This window comes from Hydra vulgaris, chromosome 11 (genome assembly GCF_038396675.1).
Source record: "Hydra vulgaris chromosome 11, alternate assembly HydraT2T_AEP".
Lineage (NCBI taxonomy): Eukaryota > Metazoa > Cnidaria > Hydrozoa > Anthoathecata > Hydridae > Hydra > Hydra vulgaris.
In genome coordinates this window covers 35,807,501-35,831,647 of record NC_088930.1, presented here as the reverse complement: position 1 = coordinate 35,831,647, position 24,147 = coordinate 35,807,501, and the positions used below count along the sequence as shown (strand labels likewise).

The 24,147-nt window shown below is 28.3% G+C and overlaps 2 protein-coding genes across 2 annotated transcripts; one reads left to right on the top strand and one right to left on the bottom strand.

Annotated features, from left to right (window-relative positions):
* Positions 1 to 249: 249 nt before the first annotated feature.
* Positions 250 to 3,689, bottom strand: LOC124813180 (uncharacterized). The gene is made up of 8 exons (XM_065809501.1): positions 3,681 to 3,689; positions 2,592 to 2,643; positions 2,353 to 2,443; positions 1,938 to 2,170; positions 1,471 to 1,688; positions 998 to 1,157; positions 705 to 767; positions 250 to 359 (listed from the first exon to the last, which is right to left on the bottom strand). Exons 1-8 carry the CDS (start codon positions 3,687 to 3,689, stop codon positions 283 to 285), a joined length of 903 nt encoding a protein of 300 aa, XP_065665573.1. The 3' UTR covers positions 250 to 282.
* A 6,396-nt stretch (positions 3,690 to 10,085) lies between these two features.
* LOC136087612 (uncharacterized) lies at positions 10,086 to 21,800 on the top strand. Its single transcript, XM_065810925.1, has 6 exons — positions 10,086 to 10,246; positions 10,363 to 10,816; positions 18,558 to 18,826; positions 18,942 to 19,471; positions 19,926 to 20,101; positions 20,218 to 21,800. The coding sequence occupies exons 2-4, from the start codon at positions 10,672 to 10,674 to the stop codon at positions 19,245 to 19,247; spliced, it is 720 nt and encodes a 239-aa protein (XP_065666997.1). The 5' UTR covers positions 10,086 to 10,246; positions 10,363 to 10,671; the 3' UTR covers positions 19,248 to 19,471; positions 19,926 to 20,101; positions 20,218 to 21,800.
* Positions 21,801 to 24,147: the final 2,347 nt, after the last annotated feature.

Here is a 24,147-nt window from a genome sequence, read left to right as displayed (position 1 = left end):
CTTCAACAATACTTTATTTGCGCTTTTCTGTTGCTAAGATTACTTCATTATAACTAAACATAACTTAGCATGTTGACGCTTTGACTTTAAGTAGTTAAATTTTAAGTCAATACACGACGTTAGTCAAGCAAATTGCGCATAAATCTAGATTTTAAAACAAGTTCGGGCCACTTTGGGTGAGACTGTTTGGTTTAGGAAAAAAAGCAAAGCTTTTGAATATCATTGGGAAACACAAAAAATATACATGGATGTTGTAAGTGACTGTATTGAGAATAAAAAGAATTATTCAGCAATTGCCGAAGCCCTCACTCGGTTGGCACGGTTACCGTCGCGGTCTCGACTTCTCAAAAGCCACTTTCCTAAGATAAAAACATACAAAACTGTTACTTTTCGTTGCATTTAGAACAGTTATATTAATTAATTCACTTTAAGTGATGACAAAATGATAATCTTCTTTAACTCCAGATTTAAATTTTGTGGATAAACCTTTCCATACCAGGAGACTAAAGGTAACTTTTAAAACAGGAAAATTTTCAGCTTATGGATACAAAGAAATTTTACAATATAGTTCTGCAAATTTGTTAGTGTAGTTTTTAAGGGGAAGAGTTCTTTTATGAAAGCAAGCTTTTTTAATTCACACCCTAATAAAAGTAGGAGTTTCACAACAAAGAGATTAAATATACAAGAAACTTATCACTAATTACCTACTGCCTTCTCAAAGTCTTTTTTATTGACCTCAGCTGTTTTTTGGTTTCCTTTAATTGCCTCTGAAATACAAAATGTAATAAAACTATTAACAACATTAATAGTGCATGTAATTGATTTAGCATCCTTAAAAGTGTTTGTTTTTTAAACTCTGGTAAGTAAGGAAGAAAATAAGGAACTCACATAGAAAGATACCATGATTATTACTCTAAAACTATTTAATTTATAATATTAATTGAAAATTCGAAATGAGAGAATCATTGGAGTGTTAATTAGATAAGATTGCACTTACTATACACAGTATCAAAAAGTCGGGTGGACCCAAACCCTCTCTTGCCACCACGACCAAAAACGTTAAATTTCATGGCTAAGTTGTTGCTCATCACAAAAGCCATCATCCGCTTAGTTGCTTCTTTAAGAGTATTGCCCCCAATATCAGCAATAAAATTCACCTAAAAATAAATTTAAAATTTTCTATGAAAGTAGAATCATAGTCCTGCAATCATTTTTTAAAATTAATTAAATCAAGTTCTCAGACAGAACACTTTGATTTATATTTCTCATTGTATATACTGTATCATCATATACATCTTATCATTTATACTTGCCCTCAGAGGTTTACATGAGAACACAGTATATATGATGGGACAACATGTCTTCTTAGGGGCTTTGTAGCATGTACAATGAACATAAACTAAAATTCATAAATGGTGGGTGGATAACTTATTTAGACAGAATCCATAGATTATGTTTAATACTACTTACTACACTATTCAAGAAATTGATGTCATCAAGTTTTCTTTCCATTAATGTAAAATCTTCTTCTGTTAACAAAGGAAAAATGGCTCCTTCTGGAAGTATTGCAACATTTTGAACTGGTTGTTGACTTCTAAACATGGTCATTTGTACACGCTGAGTTTCTTTAACTTCTTCTAGCTGTCTTAAGACTCTCCCCAAAAGATTTTCAATTCTATTGAGCTGACCTGAAATATATTTCTAAAAATATAAAAAAAATTAAAATCTTTTTTAACAATAAATAGTATTCTTTAATATATTACAGATTACGAGGTAAAAGACACCTCTTTTAAACAAAACATACTTTCGATATGCATAACAAAAGACCATTTACCAATCCTTCAGTTCAGTATTATAATGCAATCAAACATAATTAAATACACAAAATTGCTTTGTAAAGGAATAAAATCTGCCACAATATCAAGACCAATACATACCAGTTGAATCATTGAGTAAATTTGAAGGTCTTGTAGTGTACAGCGTTTCAGAAGGACGAGGAAGGTTGAAGTTGGAAGGTGACTGAGAACTAACTAGTGAATGTGATGAAACCAGAGAGGATGATGTTGACAGGGGATAACAAGGGATGAAGGACTTTGGAGGTGGTGGAACCAAAATGTCATAACATTCAGACTCAGAGTCCGAAGGCAGTACTCTTTTGTTTAACTTAGGCCTGAAAAAGGATCAGAAAAAGACATATACTTAAAGAACTGCTGTTACCTCAAACAACTTAAAAAATCATCTTAAAAATAACAAAAATACTTTTCTAGTAAGAAAAGTATGTGAGAATGATGAAGGATTGCAACACCATAAATAAAACTAGGGTATGCAAGAAAAAATTTAAAGAACAATTACCTTCTCTCTTTTTGCAGCTCTGTATCTGTCGTCTGGATGTCAGAGGTAGTTTCTGCTTTCTGGAGTTTCTCACGTGCCCTTTCATAGTTTGCTAAATGAATATATATTTTTATTATTATGTACACTTTTTAATCTAAATTTATATTTTAATTTTAAAATGAAAAAAAAGCTAACTTTGATAAGCTTATAAGTATGTAAAAGAAAAAAATAAATAAATAAATAAACAAAACTTAACATACTTGCTTTCCCCAAGCACCTGATGCTGAATTTGCTGATAGCTATGTTAGCTAACTAAGATAGGAATGAATAAAAGAAAAATATAAGAGTTTTAAATCTAATAATGTCGTAAAATTTATTTAAATTTCGAAAGTTCTTAAAGTTTACGTGTTTCTTATAGAGGGAACATGTTTGTAAAACATATTTGTAAAAATAAATGACGTTTTATCTGATAACAGACGAAAATAAAATTATACGAATCTTCAGAAAGCGACCTATTTGATATTGAACTCACTACTTTGATTCCTGACTAAGTTACTTAAGTTAGATGATAAATCCGTCATACCGCATGCTGAGGAAAGTATAAAATCTTATCCAAATTATGTCACATCATTATTTGCAAATGAATACTGTAAAATCAACTAAACTTGGACCCTGGAGAATTGAACTTTTACTAAGTTGGACGAATTTTCCATTCCCCTTGAACTTTCTTTATCAACTTAGAATAAAATCATCCGATTAAGTCGTACCTTGGTTCAGTCGAACCGTTTGCTAACTCGTACTGTTTTTTAGGTCCCTTTGGCAAAAAACTTTGCTTCACTAGGACTTTTATTTTGAACTGCATATAAGTGCACATAATACAATAATAAAATTTTAAGAAAGTCAAAAACTTTAATTAAAATTCAAAACTTAGAACGTTCAAAAATTAAATAAGTATTGCATCAATTATAATTCATCAAACTAAAGAGTTTCATGGACTTTTCTGAATATCGGTAAACCTTTTATTTCGTTAATAATATTGTTGGTATCTTGATCATACTTTTTAAGTCACTTTTCAGGTTAAGTCGGACATTTTCTAAAAATCCGACATATCGAGAGCTTCGTTTAACTGGGACATTCGTTACGTCGGACTATATATCTGGTACCCTTGAGAGTCCGACTTAAAAGGATTCTACTGCACATTTATTTTGCATTTTTGTTTAGCTGCTATCTTATTTCTGAAATTTGAAATTACAATTTTTCTAATTTGGATTTTGTAAAATTTTACGACATGACGAAAGTAAAATTTAAACGAAAAAACTACTTAGAATTTTTAAGTTTATAGTATTAACATTTCTCATTATCCGCATCAAAAGTTTTCATTCAAAAAGTAAGTTATCAATATATATATTATAATATATATTTATTTATTAATAATAATCTATTACAATGGATAAGAAAAATAATAGTGATTTTAAGAAAAATAACGACTCTAATATCGAAACAGATGAATTAGTATATCAATAAATATGGTTCGTAAAATCTTTCAAGAAAAGTTTATAAAACAACAAAATGACATTTTAAAAATTATATCTGGAAAGCTAAAGTTAACAAATGACAGAATTGACATATTATTAAAAGAAGCAAATAATTCAAAAGAAAAATGCGATTTGTTAGAAAAGGAAAATGGAAAGTTAAAAGCCGAATTTAAAATATTATGTGAACGAATGAAAATCTTGGAAAATGTAAATAAAGATATAGAAGAAAGTTTAACGGTCACACAGGACATTCAAGAAAAAAAAGTAACTGAGCTGGAAAAAAAAATTAATTATAAAAATAGCCTTAGCGGAGGTGACTATATAAAGTTAAGGCAATTGGAGGACAGGCTTAGGAGAAACAATCTGCGAATTGATGGAATTACCGAAAACGAAAATGAAAATTGGGACGACACTGAAAAAAAAGTAATAAGTTTATTTGAAAACAATCTTTCTCTAAGTAATATAAATATAGAAAGAGCTCATAGAACTGGTAAAAAGGATGGTAACAAATCAAGGACAATAGTCGTTATATTACTTCATTATAAGGACAAAGTTAAAGCGTTGCATGCTGCTAATAAGCTTAAAGGTTCCGGAACGTACATCAATGAAGATTTTTCTTTCGAAACAAATGAAATAAGAGAAAAATTAGTGGACGAAATGAAGTTACACCGAAAGAATGGTAAATATTCAATTATTATTTATGACAAGCTTATTGTTAAAGAATTTAAAAATAAGCAACCCAGCTTTTAAAAACTATATTCTATATTTTATTATTACTCTTATTTAAAATGGCTGACGATCCTCCTTTAAAAAACTTTGAATACTATTTCATTACTAACTAAAAAATCAATACTTTTAAAAAAACATTCTTATCCGGATATTAATTTTTTAAACAACGATTTAATAAAAAATATTAACCCATTATATTATAACGTATATTCAAAAAATATAATTGAAGGAATGGAGAACGACTCGTTCTCTATTCTTCATGTTAATATTAGAAGTCTACTAAATAATTTTGATTCATTAAAACAATTTTTGTATAAAGTTAATATGAATTTTCAAATTATTTGTCTCAGCGAGACATGCTGTGATGATAAAAATATCGAAAACAATTATAATTTCCATTTACCAAATTATAAAGTGATTCACCAAATTAGGACCTCGGGCAAAGTAGGCGGGGGTTTGTGTATTTTTTTTAAAAACTCACTATTGTACAAAGTTAAGTCAGATTTAAGTTCAACCACTAATGATTATGAGTCATTGTGCATTGAACTCGTTAATAAAACCTCCAAAAATATAATAATCCATGCTTTATACAGACCACCTTCAGGTTCTATTAAAGTGTTTGAAGACCACATTAGTAACGTCATTAAAAATAATTATATTAAAAAAAAAAACTGTTTACATGGTTGGTGACCTGAACCTCAATATTTTGGATTATGACTCAAATGAAAACATTAAACAATTTTTTAACGTCATTTTTGAAAATAGCTGCATTCCTGTCATCAACAAACCTACTCGCATAACCAACAAAAGTGAAACTTCGATAGATCAAATTATCACCAATGACTTCATAAATATAAAGATAAAAACAGGAATATTTAAAACAGATATTTCTGATCATTTTCCCATATTCATCGTTGTTCAAAAATATAAAAAAAGTGATTGCCAAAAAACTAAAAAATAAAAACAAGAATAATAAACAACTCTTCAGTTAACTATTTTCATGACCTTTTATCAAGTGTTAAATGGGATGACTTGTTATTGAATCTAAACGCTGATAAAGCCTACGATATATTTATATCAGAATGTTATAAATATTATAACAAAGTATTTCCTGAAATTACAAAATTAGTTAAATCAAAAACGTTATCAAATCCTTGGATGACTAAGGGTATCCTTAAATCTTCTAAAATAAAACAAAGATTATATAATAAATTTCTTAAAAAAAAAACCCTACGTAATGAAAGCAATTATAAAAACTACAAACGACTCTTTGAGTCAATTATAAAAAGATAAAAAAAAACTACTATTCAGATCAACTAAAAAAGCATTCAAATGATCCTCAAGGTACTTGGCGCATAATAAACGAAGTTATTGGTAAAAATAATCCAGAGAGAAATAATTTTCCGAAAATTCTTAAATTCAAAGACAACTATGTTATAGAAAAAGAATTAGTGGCTGAAGCACTTAATAAATTTTTTATTAATATTGGTCCGTCTTTAGCATCAAAAATTGAATCCTCTAAGATCAACTTTGATGCATACTTAGTCTCTAATAAAACTAATGTTATGCCTAATGATAATCTAACTAAAGAAGAATTACTATGCACAGTCTCTTCGATTAAGCCCCAAAAAAGTATAGGCGTCGACAATATAACTGGTAACATCATTATAAATTCAATAAAACTGATTACAATCCCGCTTTTGTGTATCTTCAACTTATCTTTAAAAGAGGGAGTTTTTCCAGAAAAAATAAAAATTGCTAGGGTGGTCCCTATTTTCAAATCAGGCGATCCTAGTGACGTTACTAATTATAGGCCGATCTCTGTTCTTACATGTATTTCAAAGGTTCTTGAACGAATAATGTATAATAGACTCTATTCTTTTTTAATCCAAAATAATATTTTGTACAATAAACAATTTGGTTTTAAATCTAGTCATTCTACTGATCACGCAATCTTACATCTTGTCCACGATATATTTAAAGGTTTCAATGAAAAAAAATATGCTTTAGGTGTTTTCATAGATCTAAGTAAAGCCTTTGATACTGTCGATCATTTAATTCTTTTGTCCAAACTGGAGTTCTATGGCATCAAAAATTCTAACTTGGCTTGGTTTAAAAGTTACTTGTCTAATAGGAAGCAATATATTTCTTACGATGGTGGTAAAACGGATAATATGATTATTACATGCGGTGTTCCCCAGGGATCATTTCTAGGGCCCCTTTTGTTTCTAATTTATGTCAATTTGAACAAAACAATGTCTAATTTTCTAAAATATTTTTCTAATATATTTAATATTTTATTTTTAACAGTTAACAAAGAACTTGATAACCTAACCCAATGGTTTAAAGCCAATAAATTATCTTATTCATATATATGGTTTAAAGCCAATAAATTATCTTATACATATATATATATATATATATATATATATATATATATATATATATATATATATATATATATATAATATATATATATATATAAACACACACTTACCAAACTGAACTTCATTAGATCATCATTGGTTGCTTGACTAAAAGTGCACATAGATTTTAAGTTAAAAAATAGAACTTCTATATTACCAATGTTTTCTATTAATTGATTGAGCTTTTGATTAAATATAATCCAATTTGTTTTGAAGTTTTTTGAGTCATGTATTTTATCTTTAACCAATTGCTTAACTCTTATCCATTCTTCTTCCAGTTGGGTCAAACAAAAATTATAATAGAAAGGTATTAAAAAACCTTTACTTAAGAGTTTTTTCCCTTTAATTATAACTTTGTCCACTTTTGCAGCCTTGCTAACAAAGATTTCTTCTAAATTCTAATACAAAGCAGAATCAAAAGTATTTGAAATAGTCTTTGTGATACATCAAATACATCAAAATAATACATTATCTTATTCATATATATATATTATTCCATCGTGTTCATAAAAAAGAAAATATTCCACTTAAACTTCCAAAACTTTTTATTGATAAAAATATAATAAAAAGGGTTATATCGTCAATGTTTTTGGGCGTAATACTCGATGAAAATGTTACATGGAGAGAACATATAAGTGTTGTTGAGAATAAGGTTTCTAAAAATATTGGTATACTGTATAAAGTTAAACAGGTCTTAAACCAATCTTGTCTTAAATGCATATACTTTTCATTTATACACTGTTACCTAAACTATGCTAACATTGCATGGTGCAGCACCAATGTTACAAAGCTAAGTAAACTTCTATGTAAACAAAAACACGCCATTAGGATTATTACAAATGAAAATCGCTTCTCTCATTCAAAAATACTTTTTAGTAAACTTAATATTCTAAATGTTTATAAATTAAATCTTTATCATGTTCTTATATTTATGTTTAAACTTGATAAAAAAATGGCACCATATTTATTCAACTCTTTATTTAAAAAAAATAAATCATATATACAGCACAAGATTTTGAAATAATAACTATACTCAATCCAAAACCTACTATTCTGCCACTAAATACTCAATCACAAACCGAGGACCTAAACTCTGGAATACACCTTTAAATAATGATCTTTAAACACTTTCTTCGCTTAATCAATTTAAAACTAAACTTAAGCAAAATCTTTCACTAAACGACAATGAACTAAATTTCTTCTGAAGCGTTTAAAATGAGAGTACTATTATTAATGATTTAGTATTAATAATTGTTTATTACTAAGATTGTCTATTCAAATACATAAATATGATAAATAATCTTGTCTCTAGTCTTGTTTCTGTTTATTTTATTTTTTTTGTTTTGTCTTTTTTGTTTGTTTGTTTGTTTTTTCTTCTTTATTGATGGTCTTTTTATTAAGTAAAGTAAACTTAAGCGTTAATAAAAAAATAATTTATAACATATGTAACTTTTACGGTTTTTATTAGCATTGTAATTTACGGTATATTTATTACGGGGCTTAGTGATAAGGCAACTATAGTCTTCTTTTTGCCCCGGTCATATATTGTTTTTATTCATGAACATTGTTATTGTAAATACTATTAACGACGAAATATATAATAATAATTAAAAAAAAAAAGTACAGACACATTTTGTGCGCCAACGAAAATAATGTTTAATATTTTAAACTTTTACTCCAGATTTTTATAAGAGTATAATCATAACAATAGTTTTGCTACCAGCAATGGGTTTGTTAAAGCAAAAATATCGGGATGCGAAGACTAGCGTCACTTTTTACCCAGTGGCTATGATGAATTAAAAATGCTCTCCCGTGGTGCTCTGCGATAAGACTGTAAGGACTTTTGGGAGCACCTAAAAAAATAAAATAAAAAAAAATAAAAAGAAGTAAAAAAATTGAAAATAAAAGACTGTTTCAAAAACAACAAATGTTTTACAATTAAATAATTTTAAACTTTAGACCCTATTTTTCGCTAATACTCTCCGACTACAATTCAATTTTAATATTTGCGACGCTATTCCGTTTTTACTATTTGCGACGCTATTCCGTTTTTACTATTTGCGACACTATTCCTTTTACTATTTGCAACACTACTCCTTTTTTTTGTTTTCGACACTATTTATTAAATTCTTTTGCGAAACTATTCATTATTTTTGACACTATTCATTAAATTTTTTTGCGACACGCATGCGCAGAGTATCATTTTGTCTCTACTTATTTAACGGTCTACATATTTAACATGACATTGGTGTCGCATTAAATAAGTAGATCGTTAAATAAGTAGACTTATTCCGTTAAGTATAAACTCAAGAAAAAAAAATAGTCATTAATAATATAATATAATTAATAATAATTATATAATTTTAAATTTTTTAAAATTATATAATTAAAATGCCAGTCTATAATTACTCTGTTGAAGATGTTTAGCAGTATGTCTCTGATGAAATAATAAATTATTATAATAAAAAAATGTCAACTCTCTGGTATGTGTCTGGTCGCTACATGTAAAAAAAAGAAAAGAGAAAACTAAACATTTTGAGTGGACATTCTAATTTTTGTATAGACTTGTTCCATATAACTTAAGAAGTTTAAAAATCTTTACGTGCCGCTTGGAAAATGCTTATAACTTTAGTTAGAGACAAAAATAGATGCAACTTATTTAGAAGATTTCAAATATATAATATTCGCCATGTTGTTTATAAATCGAATACCATAATACCATAATAATAAAATAATACCATAATAATAATACCATAATACCATAATAATAAAAGCATTAATTTAGTTTTTACAAATTATTGACAGGGTGTTAAACATTTATAAAATTAAATGTTTTAAATATAGTTACTCAAATCAATGTAATTAAAATTTCATAAACCTTATTTAAAAACAAATTTGTGTGTATTTGCTTCTTAATATTGTATAAAAATTATAAAATGCTTTTAACTTAATAAATCTAAAAAAGAAAATCTGTTCCCGTTGTTGTTTATGAAAAAAACTGTTTATTTTTCAAAAACTGTTTACTAAATAAATGAGTTTTATTTATTTTTATTTATTATTATTAAAGTAAATAATAACAACTAGCAAAAAATTGCAGCATCTCAATCTAGTTCCTAAAAAAAAAATTCAAAATGCTTGCATACTTCATCAAGGAGAAGTTGGTCATAATAATAACAAACTGCATGGTTTTACAGAAAATGCGCTTGCAAAAGTGAAGAATGCTTGGTAAGTCACAATTAAATGTCCAACTCAATTTGTTTATTTATATACTGCTTAAAACACTGGTACGGAAAAAATAATAAGTAGCATGGATTTGATAATAATACTTTTTTTTACTTTAGTCAAATTCAAAACGACTTTAAAATTATAAACATTCTACCTGATACGTGCCCAACAACTCTCTTGTTTCATCAAAGATGTTACAATGTTCTGGAATAGAAGCACCTGATGAGTTAAAACTAAATTTATTGAATGCACAACCCATCGGGGAGGCAGAGTTCCAAAGGTTCTTTAGAGAACGCATTCAATCTTCAAAAGTTTCTTTTTACGTTCCAATCAAAACGTGTCGTCTGCAAACACTTAACAATTTAAAATTGTAAAAAATTTATTACTTTATAGAGAAATCATTCTCAATCTCAGCCGAACGAAGCATGTTTGGAAGATTGCTAGTTATTGCAAGAAGTAGAGAAGGTCTAACTTTGAAACAAATACTATGTTGTTCTTTAAGTCCTATCCAATGGGCGTTGGGATTACCTGATGGTAGCTTTGTCAAAACAAACAAGATGAACCTTCTTCGTAAGTTAATTTACTAGTGTTACTATAGGTATTGATAACTCCTCTTATTCAATTAGCAGTTTAACTTGAAATAGTTGCCGTTAGCCGAAATTGTTTGTTTGTTAAAAACATATTAGTCATTCTAAAATAATTAATAAATACTACCTAAATACTAAATTTTAGTATTAAGGTAACATTTTCAGTATAAGTTTAGTAATTTTAGCAACTTTTAGGAGCATTAGAAACTCCTGTGGATCGAGAGCACTTTGAGGAATTTGTTTTAAAGGTTCCTCAAAGTGCTGCACATATTTTTGATGAAATGACAATTCTGCAACAGCTTGCTAACATTAAACTCAAAACTTTAGGAGATATTTTAGAATTTATTTTAAATCTAATTCAATTGGTCTAAGACCAATGCCAATCTGGCTCGATAAAATCATTTGAACATGCTCGAAGAAGACTATAAGGATCTCTAAATTTTAAGATTCAGCGGAGAGAACAAGCAAGACATTGTAAGGCAAAAGTATTTGGAGGATGCTACCAACAAGACCGAGTTTATTTCATTCCTACTAAAACAATGGTCACATATGGAAAGATTTGCATCACAGCTTACCGGATATGTTTTCTTTGTAAACTTGCAGTCACGATTTTATAAATTGACATGCGAGGTCGGCAGTCAGTTTAGCTAATAAACTAATACTTTGTTTTATTTATTTATTTGGTATAATTTTTTTCTGTTTTTGTAGCGTATTTTATAAAATCCTATAATACATAAAGGGTTCCAGCGAGGAAGTTGTATCACTGCACACAAGTCACGAAGAGGCTGATACAAAAGTATTCTTGTGCTCTAAGCACGCTGCATATATATATATAGATATATATATATATATATATATATATATATATATATATATATATATATATTTGAAAAAAATTATTAACGTGACGTCATCAGTACCAAATAAAAGCCCATATTTGATCCTTTAAGCACTTTCAGAACTGCTCGTAAGTTTTTCTTTAGATGTTGTTATTTATTAAAAGGATTTCTCAAGAGGTTGTCCAACGTTTGACATAAACATGTAATTTTTAGTTTGATAAAAAAATATACATCAGCGTGATGTCATCAGTACTAAATAAAGGCCCTAATTTGACCTTGTAAGCACTTTTATAATTGCTCGTAAGTGTTTTTTCAAAATGTTGTTATTTATTAAAAGGTTTTCTCAAGAGGATATCTAACGTTTGACGTAAATCTGTATTTTTTACTTTGATAAAAAAAATATATATTAGCATGATGTCATCAGTACCAAATAAGGGCCCAAATTTGACCCTTTAAGCACATTCAGAAAGGCACGTAAAGTTTTTCTCATTAAAGACATCAACCTTAAACTATTTAGTTAGTTTTTGTCCACTTCATTTCCAAGAAAAAATTACACATAGCGTCCAGGCTATAAATATAACCCACTATTTAAGTTAAACTTTTATATAATTTATGATTAAGAGTTTATTATTATTGTATATTTTATATTATTGTATGTTTCTGAAGTTAATTTTGCATTATGTCTCAGCATCTCAAAACCCACAGTTGTTTTGGGACTTATTTGTCAATTTTGCTCAGAACTATTAGTTAATTTTGTTATTTGTTTAAGTGTTGCAAATAAGTATTACCAGAAATATTTATTGAAAACAATCTAAGAGTAAATTAACTGTAAATTTATTATGGATTTGAACCTAATTTTCAGAAAGTGACCCTAGGTAGAGTTCAAAAAATGCTTATTGTGCTTAGGGCCACTAACTTTTAAACCCTTCCATTCGATGGAATTTTATTAGTATAAGTCAATATACTTATACTAATACAAAGTAATTAGTATAGAGATGTGATCGTATCAGTTTCACCATTTTTAGACAAGTCTGGGGCCTTGAATTTGGGCATTGAAAAAATCTGGCCATAAGTACACAAACTTCTCCTAGACCTTATTGGACCTCTTGTCTTAACGAAGCTTGGAAAAAAATATATTATTAAAATTACTGATCATTGAAGTAAATATATTGAAAAATTAACAATTTATGTAACTACTTTTTTTTATAGATTTTTGGTACTCTTCAAAAAACTCTAAAATTTTAGATTATTTGATAAATCTAAAATCTATTTAAAAATTTAACAAAAGAAGTGAAATTTATGTTTTTCTACTGAACAGTAATTTTATGTACAGTTTAACTGTACACATAATACATATAAATTTAACTTATATATGTAATACATTTTAACATTTATATGTATTTTAACGTTTATATGTAATACATATAAACACTGACACTACAAGCAAAAATTATGGCATTCAAAAAAATGCAAATGTTTGTATCGCTTTTTTGTATTGTATTAATTGAAAAAGAAATTGATTTAAAAAAAAACCAAACTAAGTGGTAAAAGTTAAACAAATTTGTTTTAAAAGAATAACGAAGAAAAAACAAAAACTTGAGTCAGTTGTAATGCCATGTGTTTTTGTTTAACCTAAAATGGCTTTAGTTAGATTGTAATTTTCATGATAGTAAAAATCTATATTTATTGTTGTAAAATTATCTGAGGTATCCATGAAAAAAAAAATTGTTTTTATACAAAAAAATTATTGCATATTAAACTTTTTTTCATTTTTCCAGAGCAAACTATTATTTTTGCTCTTCAAAAGTATTTAATGCAAAATAATGTTCTAAATTTATTTTGTTTTTTTATTTAACATTACTTAAAATCAATTGCTCTTAGAAGCTAATTTTCAATTATTTTTTTTTTTACCAATTAGAGAATACAATAACTGGTATTTTGTTTAATTTAACAGCTATATCTAATAAACATGTGTTTTGTATAAATAAATTTTTTAAATAGTACATTTAACGTGATTTTGCATGTATGCAATTTATTTTTTTTCTACTTCTTTACCCTTAGTTCTCCATTGAAGTGTGGTTCATTAAGAGTTATTCTATTAGGTGATTAATTTACTATATTAAAACAAATATTTGGCAATTAAGACATCAATTTTTTTCTGATAGTTCATAATGTTACCATTTTAATTTGTTAATTACTTGTTAATAATAAAAACATTTTATTTATAAAGAGTTAAACATTCAAGTTTTTGCGAAAAGCAAAATATTTACTGATTTTTTACAAAACTAGCTTACATGTTCAATGTGAATCTACCAGCTTTAAAGAAGTTGCTTTTTAACCAAAATTTTAAGAAGACTGATTAGGAGTACATCTAAAGGAGTACTAATAAATTTAAAATAAATATCAATAAGATTTTGTATGTTAGTGATTTTTCTTGTTTCTACCTCTTTACCTTTAGTTCTCCATAAAAGTCTGGTATTTTTTTACCAAAGGTTTCGGTAATCGTTTTGCTATATCAAAACAAACTTATAGACATCAGCTCATAGAGTTTTTCTTATAGTTTATTATGCTACAATTTTTGTAATCTCTTATCGCAATTCAATACCGAAGCCAATCCAAATCAGCTCTTGCTTACAAATACTTTTAATTTTAGAATGTTCTAAATTACCTAGGATAGCTATAACAACCAATAAGTAATATTCTCAAAATGAAACAGTTTTAGTAATGCATATAATTTATATATGGGAGTAATTAGGGTAAAGTTCTGAAAAGCTATTTGGTTATTTTATTTTTATATTTTTTTAAGTGAAGGATAGAACTGAATGGAAAAATATAATTTACACTAAGTGTGAAAAAGTATAAATAGTAAAAAATATACTAGTTAATATATTCTCACTAAGTTAGTGTGAAAAAAATTATACCAAGTTATTAATATTCTGTTAAGGTAAATTATAAAACTATATTTGAAAAATTTATCGTATGAAAATCGCAGCATATTCAAATTTCATCATCTGTTTTATAGTTTATTACAATGTTTTTTTGTTTTTTTAAATGACTATCAAAGTTATTAAAACCGTTATTTATGTTTTATCAGAGTTATCAAAACTGTTAGAAAAACTACTTTTTCAAAACCTTTTTTTTCAATAAAATATTTTAAAAAACACAAAATTTCATAGAAAAATCATAATTTTTGGTCACTATTATTTTATTTTTTATGCCATTATTTTTTTCATTATTATTCAATATGCTTTTTGACATTTGTTTTCATTTTAACGTGCATCTCTTTCAAAATCAGTCAATCAGACAGCACAAGTATTTCTATAATCTTAAAGTGTAGATCCATATGAGAAAGCCTTCGATACTGTATCTCACCCTAAGTTACTATTTAAACTGCGTTGTTACGGTTTCAAGTATGAGTTACTAAATTAGGTTACAAAATTCTTGACAAATTGTTCTCAATGTGTTTTTATTAATGATTCATACTCAAACAACATTCATGTAAAAAGTGTAATACCTCAAGGAACTATTTTGGGAATGATTTAACCTCGTGTATTGAGGGGGATTGTGGAATCAAGCTTTTTGCAGACGACAGCAAGTTGTACCAAGCAAGAAAGATGGGAATAGAATCAACCTTGTCAATACTTTAATGAGAATTTCACAATGGTTAAATAATTGTTGACTAAATATATATACCAAAAAATGTTTTTAACTACGATACGCTAAGAATCTATTACCAGTACATTCATACTTATTAGATATTGATGCGCCTATTGAATCAATTGATTTAATCCAAGGCATTGGTATATTTATTTCTTCCAATATGAAATTTTCCAATCACTGTTCTCATGTTGCTAGCAAAGCAAGTTCTTGTGCTTACTTACTCTTAAAGTCTTTCATCAGTAATGATTCTCAACTTTTGATAAGAGCTTATAAAGTTTATATTCAACCAATTTTAGAGTCATGTACCCCTGTGTGGAATTTGTATCTCTTAAAAGACATAGGTCGCATAGAAAAGGTCCAGAAACATTATACAAGAATTGTCTGCAAACAGTGTTGTATTTTATATAAAGATTATGCTTCAAGACTTGATATCTTCAATTTTGACTCTTTTGAATGCCAGAGAATAAAATTTGATCTTTTAATGACTTTAAAAATAATGCGCAACTTGGTTGATTTGCCTCTTTCTGAGTTTTTAACTCTCGCCACCACTCGTTATTCAACTAAATGTCATTCCCAAAAATTTACATCGCGTAACAAATGCGTCAACGATATATTGACATTTTTTTTCTGTGAAAAAGTTATTAAGATACGGATTTCTTTACTGGATTATATGGTGTATTCTACTTCATTGTCTCTATTTAAATTGAATTTAAAAACATGCAATATTCAGAAACACTGTTTACTGTGAAACTTGGTGTTACATAAGAGTAATTTTCAAATTACCTGTATCACCTTTTTATATTTTTATTTAAATGCAAATAAATTAAAATAATATATATATATATATATATATATATATATATATATATATATATATATATATATATATATATATATATATATATGTATATATATATACACATTATATAGTATATATAATATACATATATATATGACAGGCAGATTTAAAGTGGAGGTAGGACTACATCAGGGATCAGCCCTGAGTCTCTTCCTGTTTTTGCAATTGTCATGGACAGACTGACGGATGAAGTTAGACAGGAGTCCCCTTGGAATATGATGTTTCTTGATGACATTGTGATCTGTAGTGAGAGTAGGGAGCAAGTGGAGGTAAACTTAGAAAGATGGAGGTATGCTTTGGAAAGCAGGGGAATGAAATGAGCAGGAGTAAAACAGAGTACATGTGTGTGAATGAGAGGGCATACGGTGGACAGGTCCAGTTAAAAGGAGTTGATTTGGTGAAGGTCGACAAGTTTACCTACTTAGGGTCGAGGGTACAGAGTAATGGAGGAAGTGAAAGAGAGGTAAAGAAGAGAGTGCAGGCAGGGTGGTGTGGATGGCACAAAGTGTCTGGTGTGATCTGTGATAGAAGGTTGTCTGCTAGAATGAAGTGTAAGATCTATAGGACAGTAGTGAGACCTGCTATGTTGTATGGACTGGAGACAATGGCACTGACAAAGAGACAAGTGAGGGAGATGGAGGTGTCTGAGATGAAGATGTTAAGATTCTCATTTGGAGTGACGAAGAAGGATAGGATCAGAAATGAGTTTATTAGAGGATCAACACATGTAGCATGTTTTGGAGATAAAATTAGAGAATCGAGATTGAGATGGTTTGGACATGTACAGAGGAGACAGGAGAGCTATATTGGCAGGAAGGTTTTGGGGATGGAACTTCCAGGTAAGAGGAGGAGAAGTAGACCTAAGAGGATGTTTATGGATGTAGTGGTGGAGGATATGAAAGTGACGGGTGTGTCAGTGGAGGACACTCATGACAGGGCTAAATGGAGGAGTTTGATCCACTGTGGCAACCCCTAAATATGAAATGCCAAAAGAAAAAGAAGAAAATGAATATATATTAGGGTGATTCTAAAAACAACATTTTTTGACATCGTCTGCTGCCACCCCCTTAATGTGTTCTATGTAATAAGTTAATACTAAATTTAAAAAACTTTTAAACAAAAAAAATTTTAGGGGTTGCTCAAGACCCTTAAACATCAGACGGGTCCCTAATGTTTTGAAAAAAAAGTTCTCCAAAAGCATATCATGTTGGGTCTCAAAGGAAGTGAAATTTCATAAAAATTCTAAAAATAATAATCATTTTATATTAAGATTACTATTTTAAATTTTATGGCTTAAAAACTAATACTTTTTAACTAAAAATAAAATAAGTACATATTTTCATAGTTTTTTTAAACAAACTTTTTAAATTTGTGTTTCCACAAATTTTTATTACTATTTTTAAAATTTTTGAAAAAAAAAGTCTCTTTATTTACTTTCTCAGAGAGCGTTTCAAAGTGAAGATATTAAAAGTCAGTATTTATATTCGATTCATTTTCAAATACCAAAAGTTTGTATTTAAAAAGTTTAATAGAGGTACTTGCAATAATGACATGCTACTATTTTATTGTACGTTATAATAATATTTAATTTTGTATTAAGGCTTATACTAATGTACAATATTTTAACAGTATATACAATAAAATAGTGTTTATAATAGTAGCAACACATGTCAGTTTTGTAACTTACGTTGTCTACTATGATTAGCTGGTATAAATATTATACCAGTAAATAACTAAGCTAGTAACGACATACTCTATATAATAAGTTATATTTTGAGTTTTAGCAAAGCATAGTTAATTATATTTTGAACAATTTAGTGGAAGCCAATTTAGAAGTGATGATTTCCAATCTAAATAAGTGTTCAGATGGTATAAAAGCTATCATTGAAACAACAGAAATAATGGAATCTGAATTTTTGGTAGGTAAATCTCCATTGTTCAAGACAAAGGACAACTTTCTTTCACTTTCGTCTTCTGGTTTAAGTGACTGTTTATTGTATTGTGTTTTATTTTCTTTACCATCTGCTGAAGGTGCCAAATATATTGCCAGATATTTTGAGTTTAGTAGTTTAAGTGGGTGTTATCATAACCTCATTCATGCAAAATTTAAAGAAAAATTTGAAATTAATTCAGTTCTTCCCTATCAAGTTTACACAAGTCAAGATGTAGAATCCCATTAAAAAAGGCAAGATAACCTTTATCAAGAGCAAAATCCCCATTATGTTAAACTTTATATATATATATATATATATATATATATATATATATATATATATATATATATATATATATATATATATATATATATATATATATATATATATATATATATATATATACTGATGTTTGGAAACTTTAATTTTTAGGTAAAACTTTTGGGCATCATAAAAGGCCTTTTAATAAAATATCTATTGATATGTCATCACCAATTACTAGCAGTAATGAATTTGAAGAACTCCAATATTCAACAGATGAATTACCTTTTTTGCAGAACACATTGTCTGTTCAATTAAATCTGTTTCAATATTATTGTGAACAGTTGTTCAATCATGGTGTTGTAAAATGGGGATATATGGATGAAGCCACACGTATAGTTTTAATGAATGACTATAATTCTGATACTGGTGATTTCCTTGTAAGTAAATTTGTTGTAATTTTTTATTATTTGTATATCAAGTACCTTAAAAAAATGTAAATACCAACTTTTTTTAATTTTGCACAAAAAAAAATAATTCATTGGTTATACTTAGTGCAATGACTTCATTTATATCAGTGTCACAAGTTCAACTTTGTCTCCAATTTATACTTGTTCATGCAAGATATTTTCAATTTCAAGCAGCCATGTAGATGCTACTGTTGTAAATTATTGCCTTCATGTCCGTTTGTTAAAAAGCCTTTTTTCTATGTTGGCTCTATTTGTAGAGCCAGCATCAACTGATACGTGTTATATAAATGTTGTTGTGATGAAGGGCTCAAGTTTTCTTCAATTCGAGTTATTGAATTACGATCACGACTTAATGTCAATAAATTTTCTGTTGTGGAAAATCAATTGGTAGCTATTGTTACTATTTATAAGGTTTCAGGTAGTAATTGGAGAGTTGTTCAATGTCACAACTCTTCGTGCACGGTTAATGAAGGCTCTGAAAGTGTAAGTAAAGTCTGCTGTCATCTCATGAAATTAAGAGAATGTTGGGACTTGAGTTCTTTTAACAGTGACTTAAATGAGGATGTTGATATTGATTTACTCCCAATGGATGGTATTGAACTTCCAGATCAAAAGGTAAGGTTTTTTATTGTCTACTTTTTATTCTTTTACAGCAAAGTGTTGCAAACTTTAAAAGTTTTATTAATGCCTAGATATAAGTCTATTAATGCTTAGATACAACCTAAATCCATTTATGAGTAGTTTCACTTATAATTTACTATAATTAGTGTTCACATTTAAGTAAAAACGTGCGAAGGCTTTTCTACATAAGAGAATAGCTCAGTGGTTAGAGCGTCGTTACGTGTTAATTACTTTTGACTTTCTAATATTCATTTTTTATAAATATTACATAATAATCATAATTTAAAATAATGCATTATTATAAAAATAAATTTAATGATAATAATAAATATATGATAAATAAATCCGTGTAAAAATTCCAAAAGATGTTTGGAAATATAAGTTTTTAATTTTACGTTAACAATTTTTCAATTATTTTATTTTTTTAACATAATTAGTGTATTTCTAGTGGATTGATTTATTTGATGATGCGACTGGTTTATGGAAATCTGGCTTAAGTGCATCTAGTAAACAACAAGTGGATCAAGATCCATTTTCTCCAAGATTGGTAGGAGAATTAAATAAAAGAATCCAATAGATACATAATCGGTTTATCCTTGATTCGATGGTGTTTGCGAATGTGGAGTAAGTTTTTACTTTTTATTATATCAGTAATATCACCCAATTTTTAAAATTATTTATGCAACATTTTAAATAAAGGATACTGTATTACCTTTTAGGTTAATTGAGTTTTATTTTAGGCTGGATGAACTACCGATGCTTATCCAGAAGGAAAACTTTTCCCTTAATGGCACATCTAATTTATATACAGACATAGGTGTTATACTAGTGCAGGTTTTTTGTGTAATTGGTACAAACGTATGTGCAACAATGCTTTGCTATTAATGTCAAATTCAGTTTTTATTAATTGGCTTTTTGGATGGACTTCTCACAATGGGATTGACTTACGAGAACAGTGCACAATGTATGAACCTTTGTAAAACCTATTGAGACTTCAGTAATTAAAGAAGTTTCAAAAACAACATTCCGCAGATTTGATCGTTATTTATTCCAAATACCAAAGAAATAGACCCCCACAGATTTTGCACTAGCAAGAAAATCTATCCGCACTGTTTGCGAAACTATAAAGAATGGGTGCGATAATCATGATGTATTATCTTTAGAAGCCTCTATATAAATTTTTTTATACCCCTTTATACTAAAGCTGCTTTTAACAGAATGATAACTGGAATAGATTGCCCTCAGCAAGAAAGAACAACACTTGCAGAATTTTTTATATTACTTGCAGCTGATGCATCAATGGATTCCCTAATTCCATATAGATTTTGTTCCGAGGTATCATCTTTTGATGTTGGTATTGGAAAATAGCGTTTCTGTTAAGGATGTGAAAATTTTTGTACAAAAATCTAAATATTACTGCCCTGAATTGTCGTCCCTTGTACTTAATTCTGTTAATTGTTCGTCAAATGGAAATCCACGCTCTGATGTAGCAATGCTGGTTGATTATATTGCGAAAGCTATAATTAACATTCATACATTCAATGAACCATGTGGAGATATCAGCATAATTGAAAATTCTTATAATCCAGCTAAGTATGGTCGCGCATACTACTTTACTAAACATGGATGTCAAAGAAGAATGCGCGATTTCACTATAAATAAAGAAGATAGCAAAAAGTTTGTTTCTAATGGCCATCCAGATGTGAACTGTGACAAACAATTTTCTTCCGTTTCAAAGAAAGGAACAACTTATGATTTTTTTTGGTTTTGTCCTGTTCATGGTCATTGCTGTGAGTTTCCTGTAATCCCAGGCAGTGAAGGTCGATAGGATCCTGCAGCGTCGCTTTATACTCATTGTCCGGACAATTTATTTTATGATTGGGCTCGCAATTTATCTGAGTATTGTAAAATCAGAGAGTCACAGTATTTTTCAAAGACTAGATTCTTTCATGATTTTTTTTATGGATACACATAAGTGCTTTTAAATACAGTCGTTTGACTTCTTCGTCTCACTTGAACACGTCCATATGCGAACAATTTAATAGTTATATTCAAAAAATCAAGCGTTCAGCGAAGTTAATGTCGCAAGCGCATTTTATGTTTTACTTACAATTTTTTGTATATCTTTGGAATAAATCGAAGCGAACCTCATTTCAAAGAAAGCTGAATATTGTTCATCAAGGATTCCAAAATTAAATAATTGTTTGAAATATTATATTAAATGTTAACATCTTGTCTTGATGTATTGAACTTTACTTACATTTATATATTTGTGGTAGGTGCCCAGTATATTGTTCCTCAATATTAAGCTGATGTGTTTAAAGCTTTTTTTTTTAATTTTATTCCATATTAGGGTGGCCTGTTTATGATTTTAATTTTTTAAGGGGGTTTTCAGTGATGACATTTAATATAAACACGTTAGGTAGAGAAAATTACATATTTATAATGATTTTCCTCTATAAGAAAATATGAGTACGAAAGATCCCTGGGAAAACTTAATAAATTATTATATTCATCTTATGCCACAGTTTTTGTTTTACGTTTACAAATCTATTTTTTGCTCTTATGAGAATTATTTGTATGAAAATGTTCGAACCTTAATTATGGATCGAACAGTTTAAATGAAATAAATCCATGGATTTGTTTCATTTAGCCATGGGAAAATTTTGCAAATAAAAATTAGGTAGATTTTTATACAGACTTGCTTTATAACCATCGTATAAGTTCAAGTATCTTGAGAGGAAGGTTTAATTCAATTAAAAATCTAATTCAATTAAAAAAAACTAATTCATTCTACCCTCACAATTGAAAAGAATGTAATACGCAAATCAATGAGTAACTACATAAATCGGAAATTTAAAAATATCTTTATTTGTTGTTATCATTGGCTGCTTTTTTCAATTAATTGTTCTTATAATTAAATTAATAATTAAAGTTAAATTAGTAATTATTAAATAAACTATCAAGTGAAAAAAGTAACGAATGGTAATAAATAAAAAACAACCAACAATGATAAAAATATTTGTACTTATGTGATAATGTTGAGAGGTTCTGGAGGCAGGGCCGTACCGAACAACGAGGGCGAAGGGGGGGGGGGTGAGTTGGCAACTGAGAAGAGCAAATTTTACCAACGAAGGTTTTTTTTTTAAAAGCCAAATTTCAGTTTTGACCGACAGAGTCCCAAATTTACCAAAATAAACCAACAGAATTTTGTAAATCTGTAAATCCTACACCCACCCACCCCCCGTCGGTACGGCCCTGTCTGGAGGTTAAGTTATGTTGTCACTTATGCTGCACTATTTGGGGCAATACAAATTTTTTTACATATCGTCGCTGCATAGCAAAACTAAAGTTCATTTTTGGTGAAAATCATTTTATTGGTTTAAAATACTTCTTAGGGGCATAAAAATTATCGTACATTGTATCAAATCAAAAATGATTAAGTTTTTGCAACTATAAGTAAAATTTCAATATCCTGAAAAAATAAATATATCCATTTTCATCCATAATCCATTTTTTGGAAAAAAATTTAAAATACTTGAAAATTAAACATACAATGAAAATACATATATAGGGTAGGGTGGGGTAATCTGAGCCTATTTGAACTTATTTCTGGCTTCAACTGACTACGTTTAAAAAAAAACATGTTTAGGTTATGCCTTCTGACAAAATATGTCATAAAATCATGATTGAATACCCTACTAAATAAATTTAACAAAAAACTATTACTTACTATCGACGGGTCTGGGAAGCCTTTATTTGAAGATGTCTATATAGATTCACATTACCCCACTACGTTGAGTAACCTGGGTCTACATAAAATGTTGGTAGTTCCTAGTGTAAAATACTGCTACTTATGAGAAATCTAACATTCTGTATGCACGCACCATTTTTATAGTATATATACAAGGTTTTAATTTGAAAAGTACTCTTAAGATATTTTTATTGAAAAAGAAACTGCATACACGCAGTTTCTTTTTCAATAAAAATATTGTAAAATAAAAATAAATGTATACATATACAGGACAACGATAGTTAAAATCTCGGAAAAATAAATGGTGATTCAATACAGAATTAATAACGATTTAATAATGTGTTTTATAAAAAATAACTATTTTTCAATCTATGTACTTTTATGGTAACATACGTGTTATTTTGGGCACTTCTTGCAGTTCATTTTAAAATATTAAATGTTTTTTTCTCAGAAAAGCAAAAACAGACTTAAGATCTTGTTTTGCAGCAAGTTGTACAGTAAATTTTCAGCTCATTAAACTTTAAAATTAACTAATAAATTGAACTTCACGCTTGATTTTGCAATAAATAATGCTTATATATAACAAGGTTTTTTTTAAACTTAATTTTAGGTGCCCAAGAAGTCCCAACAGTCTTATCACAGAGCACCAAGGGAAAGCATTTAACAGGAAGTTCACGCCTCCTTCCTAACCGAAGTCGCAAAACATGCCCAGAAGTATATATGTATATATTACCTATAGAAAAATTACCTCGGCAAAAAATTGCCGATGTAATTTATCAATATAAATCATAAAACATATTTCAATAATTTTAATAGATAGCTGTAAAGGAAATAATTTCTGGAAACCAAATATTACAAAGTTCTTTTTATAGAGTAATAAAAAGAGTTTCTTATTGTATTTCATTCCAGAAATTAT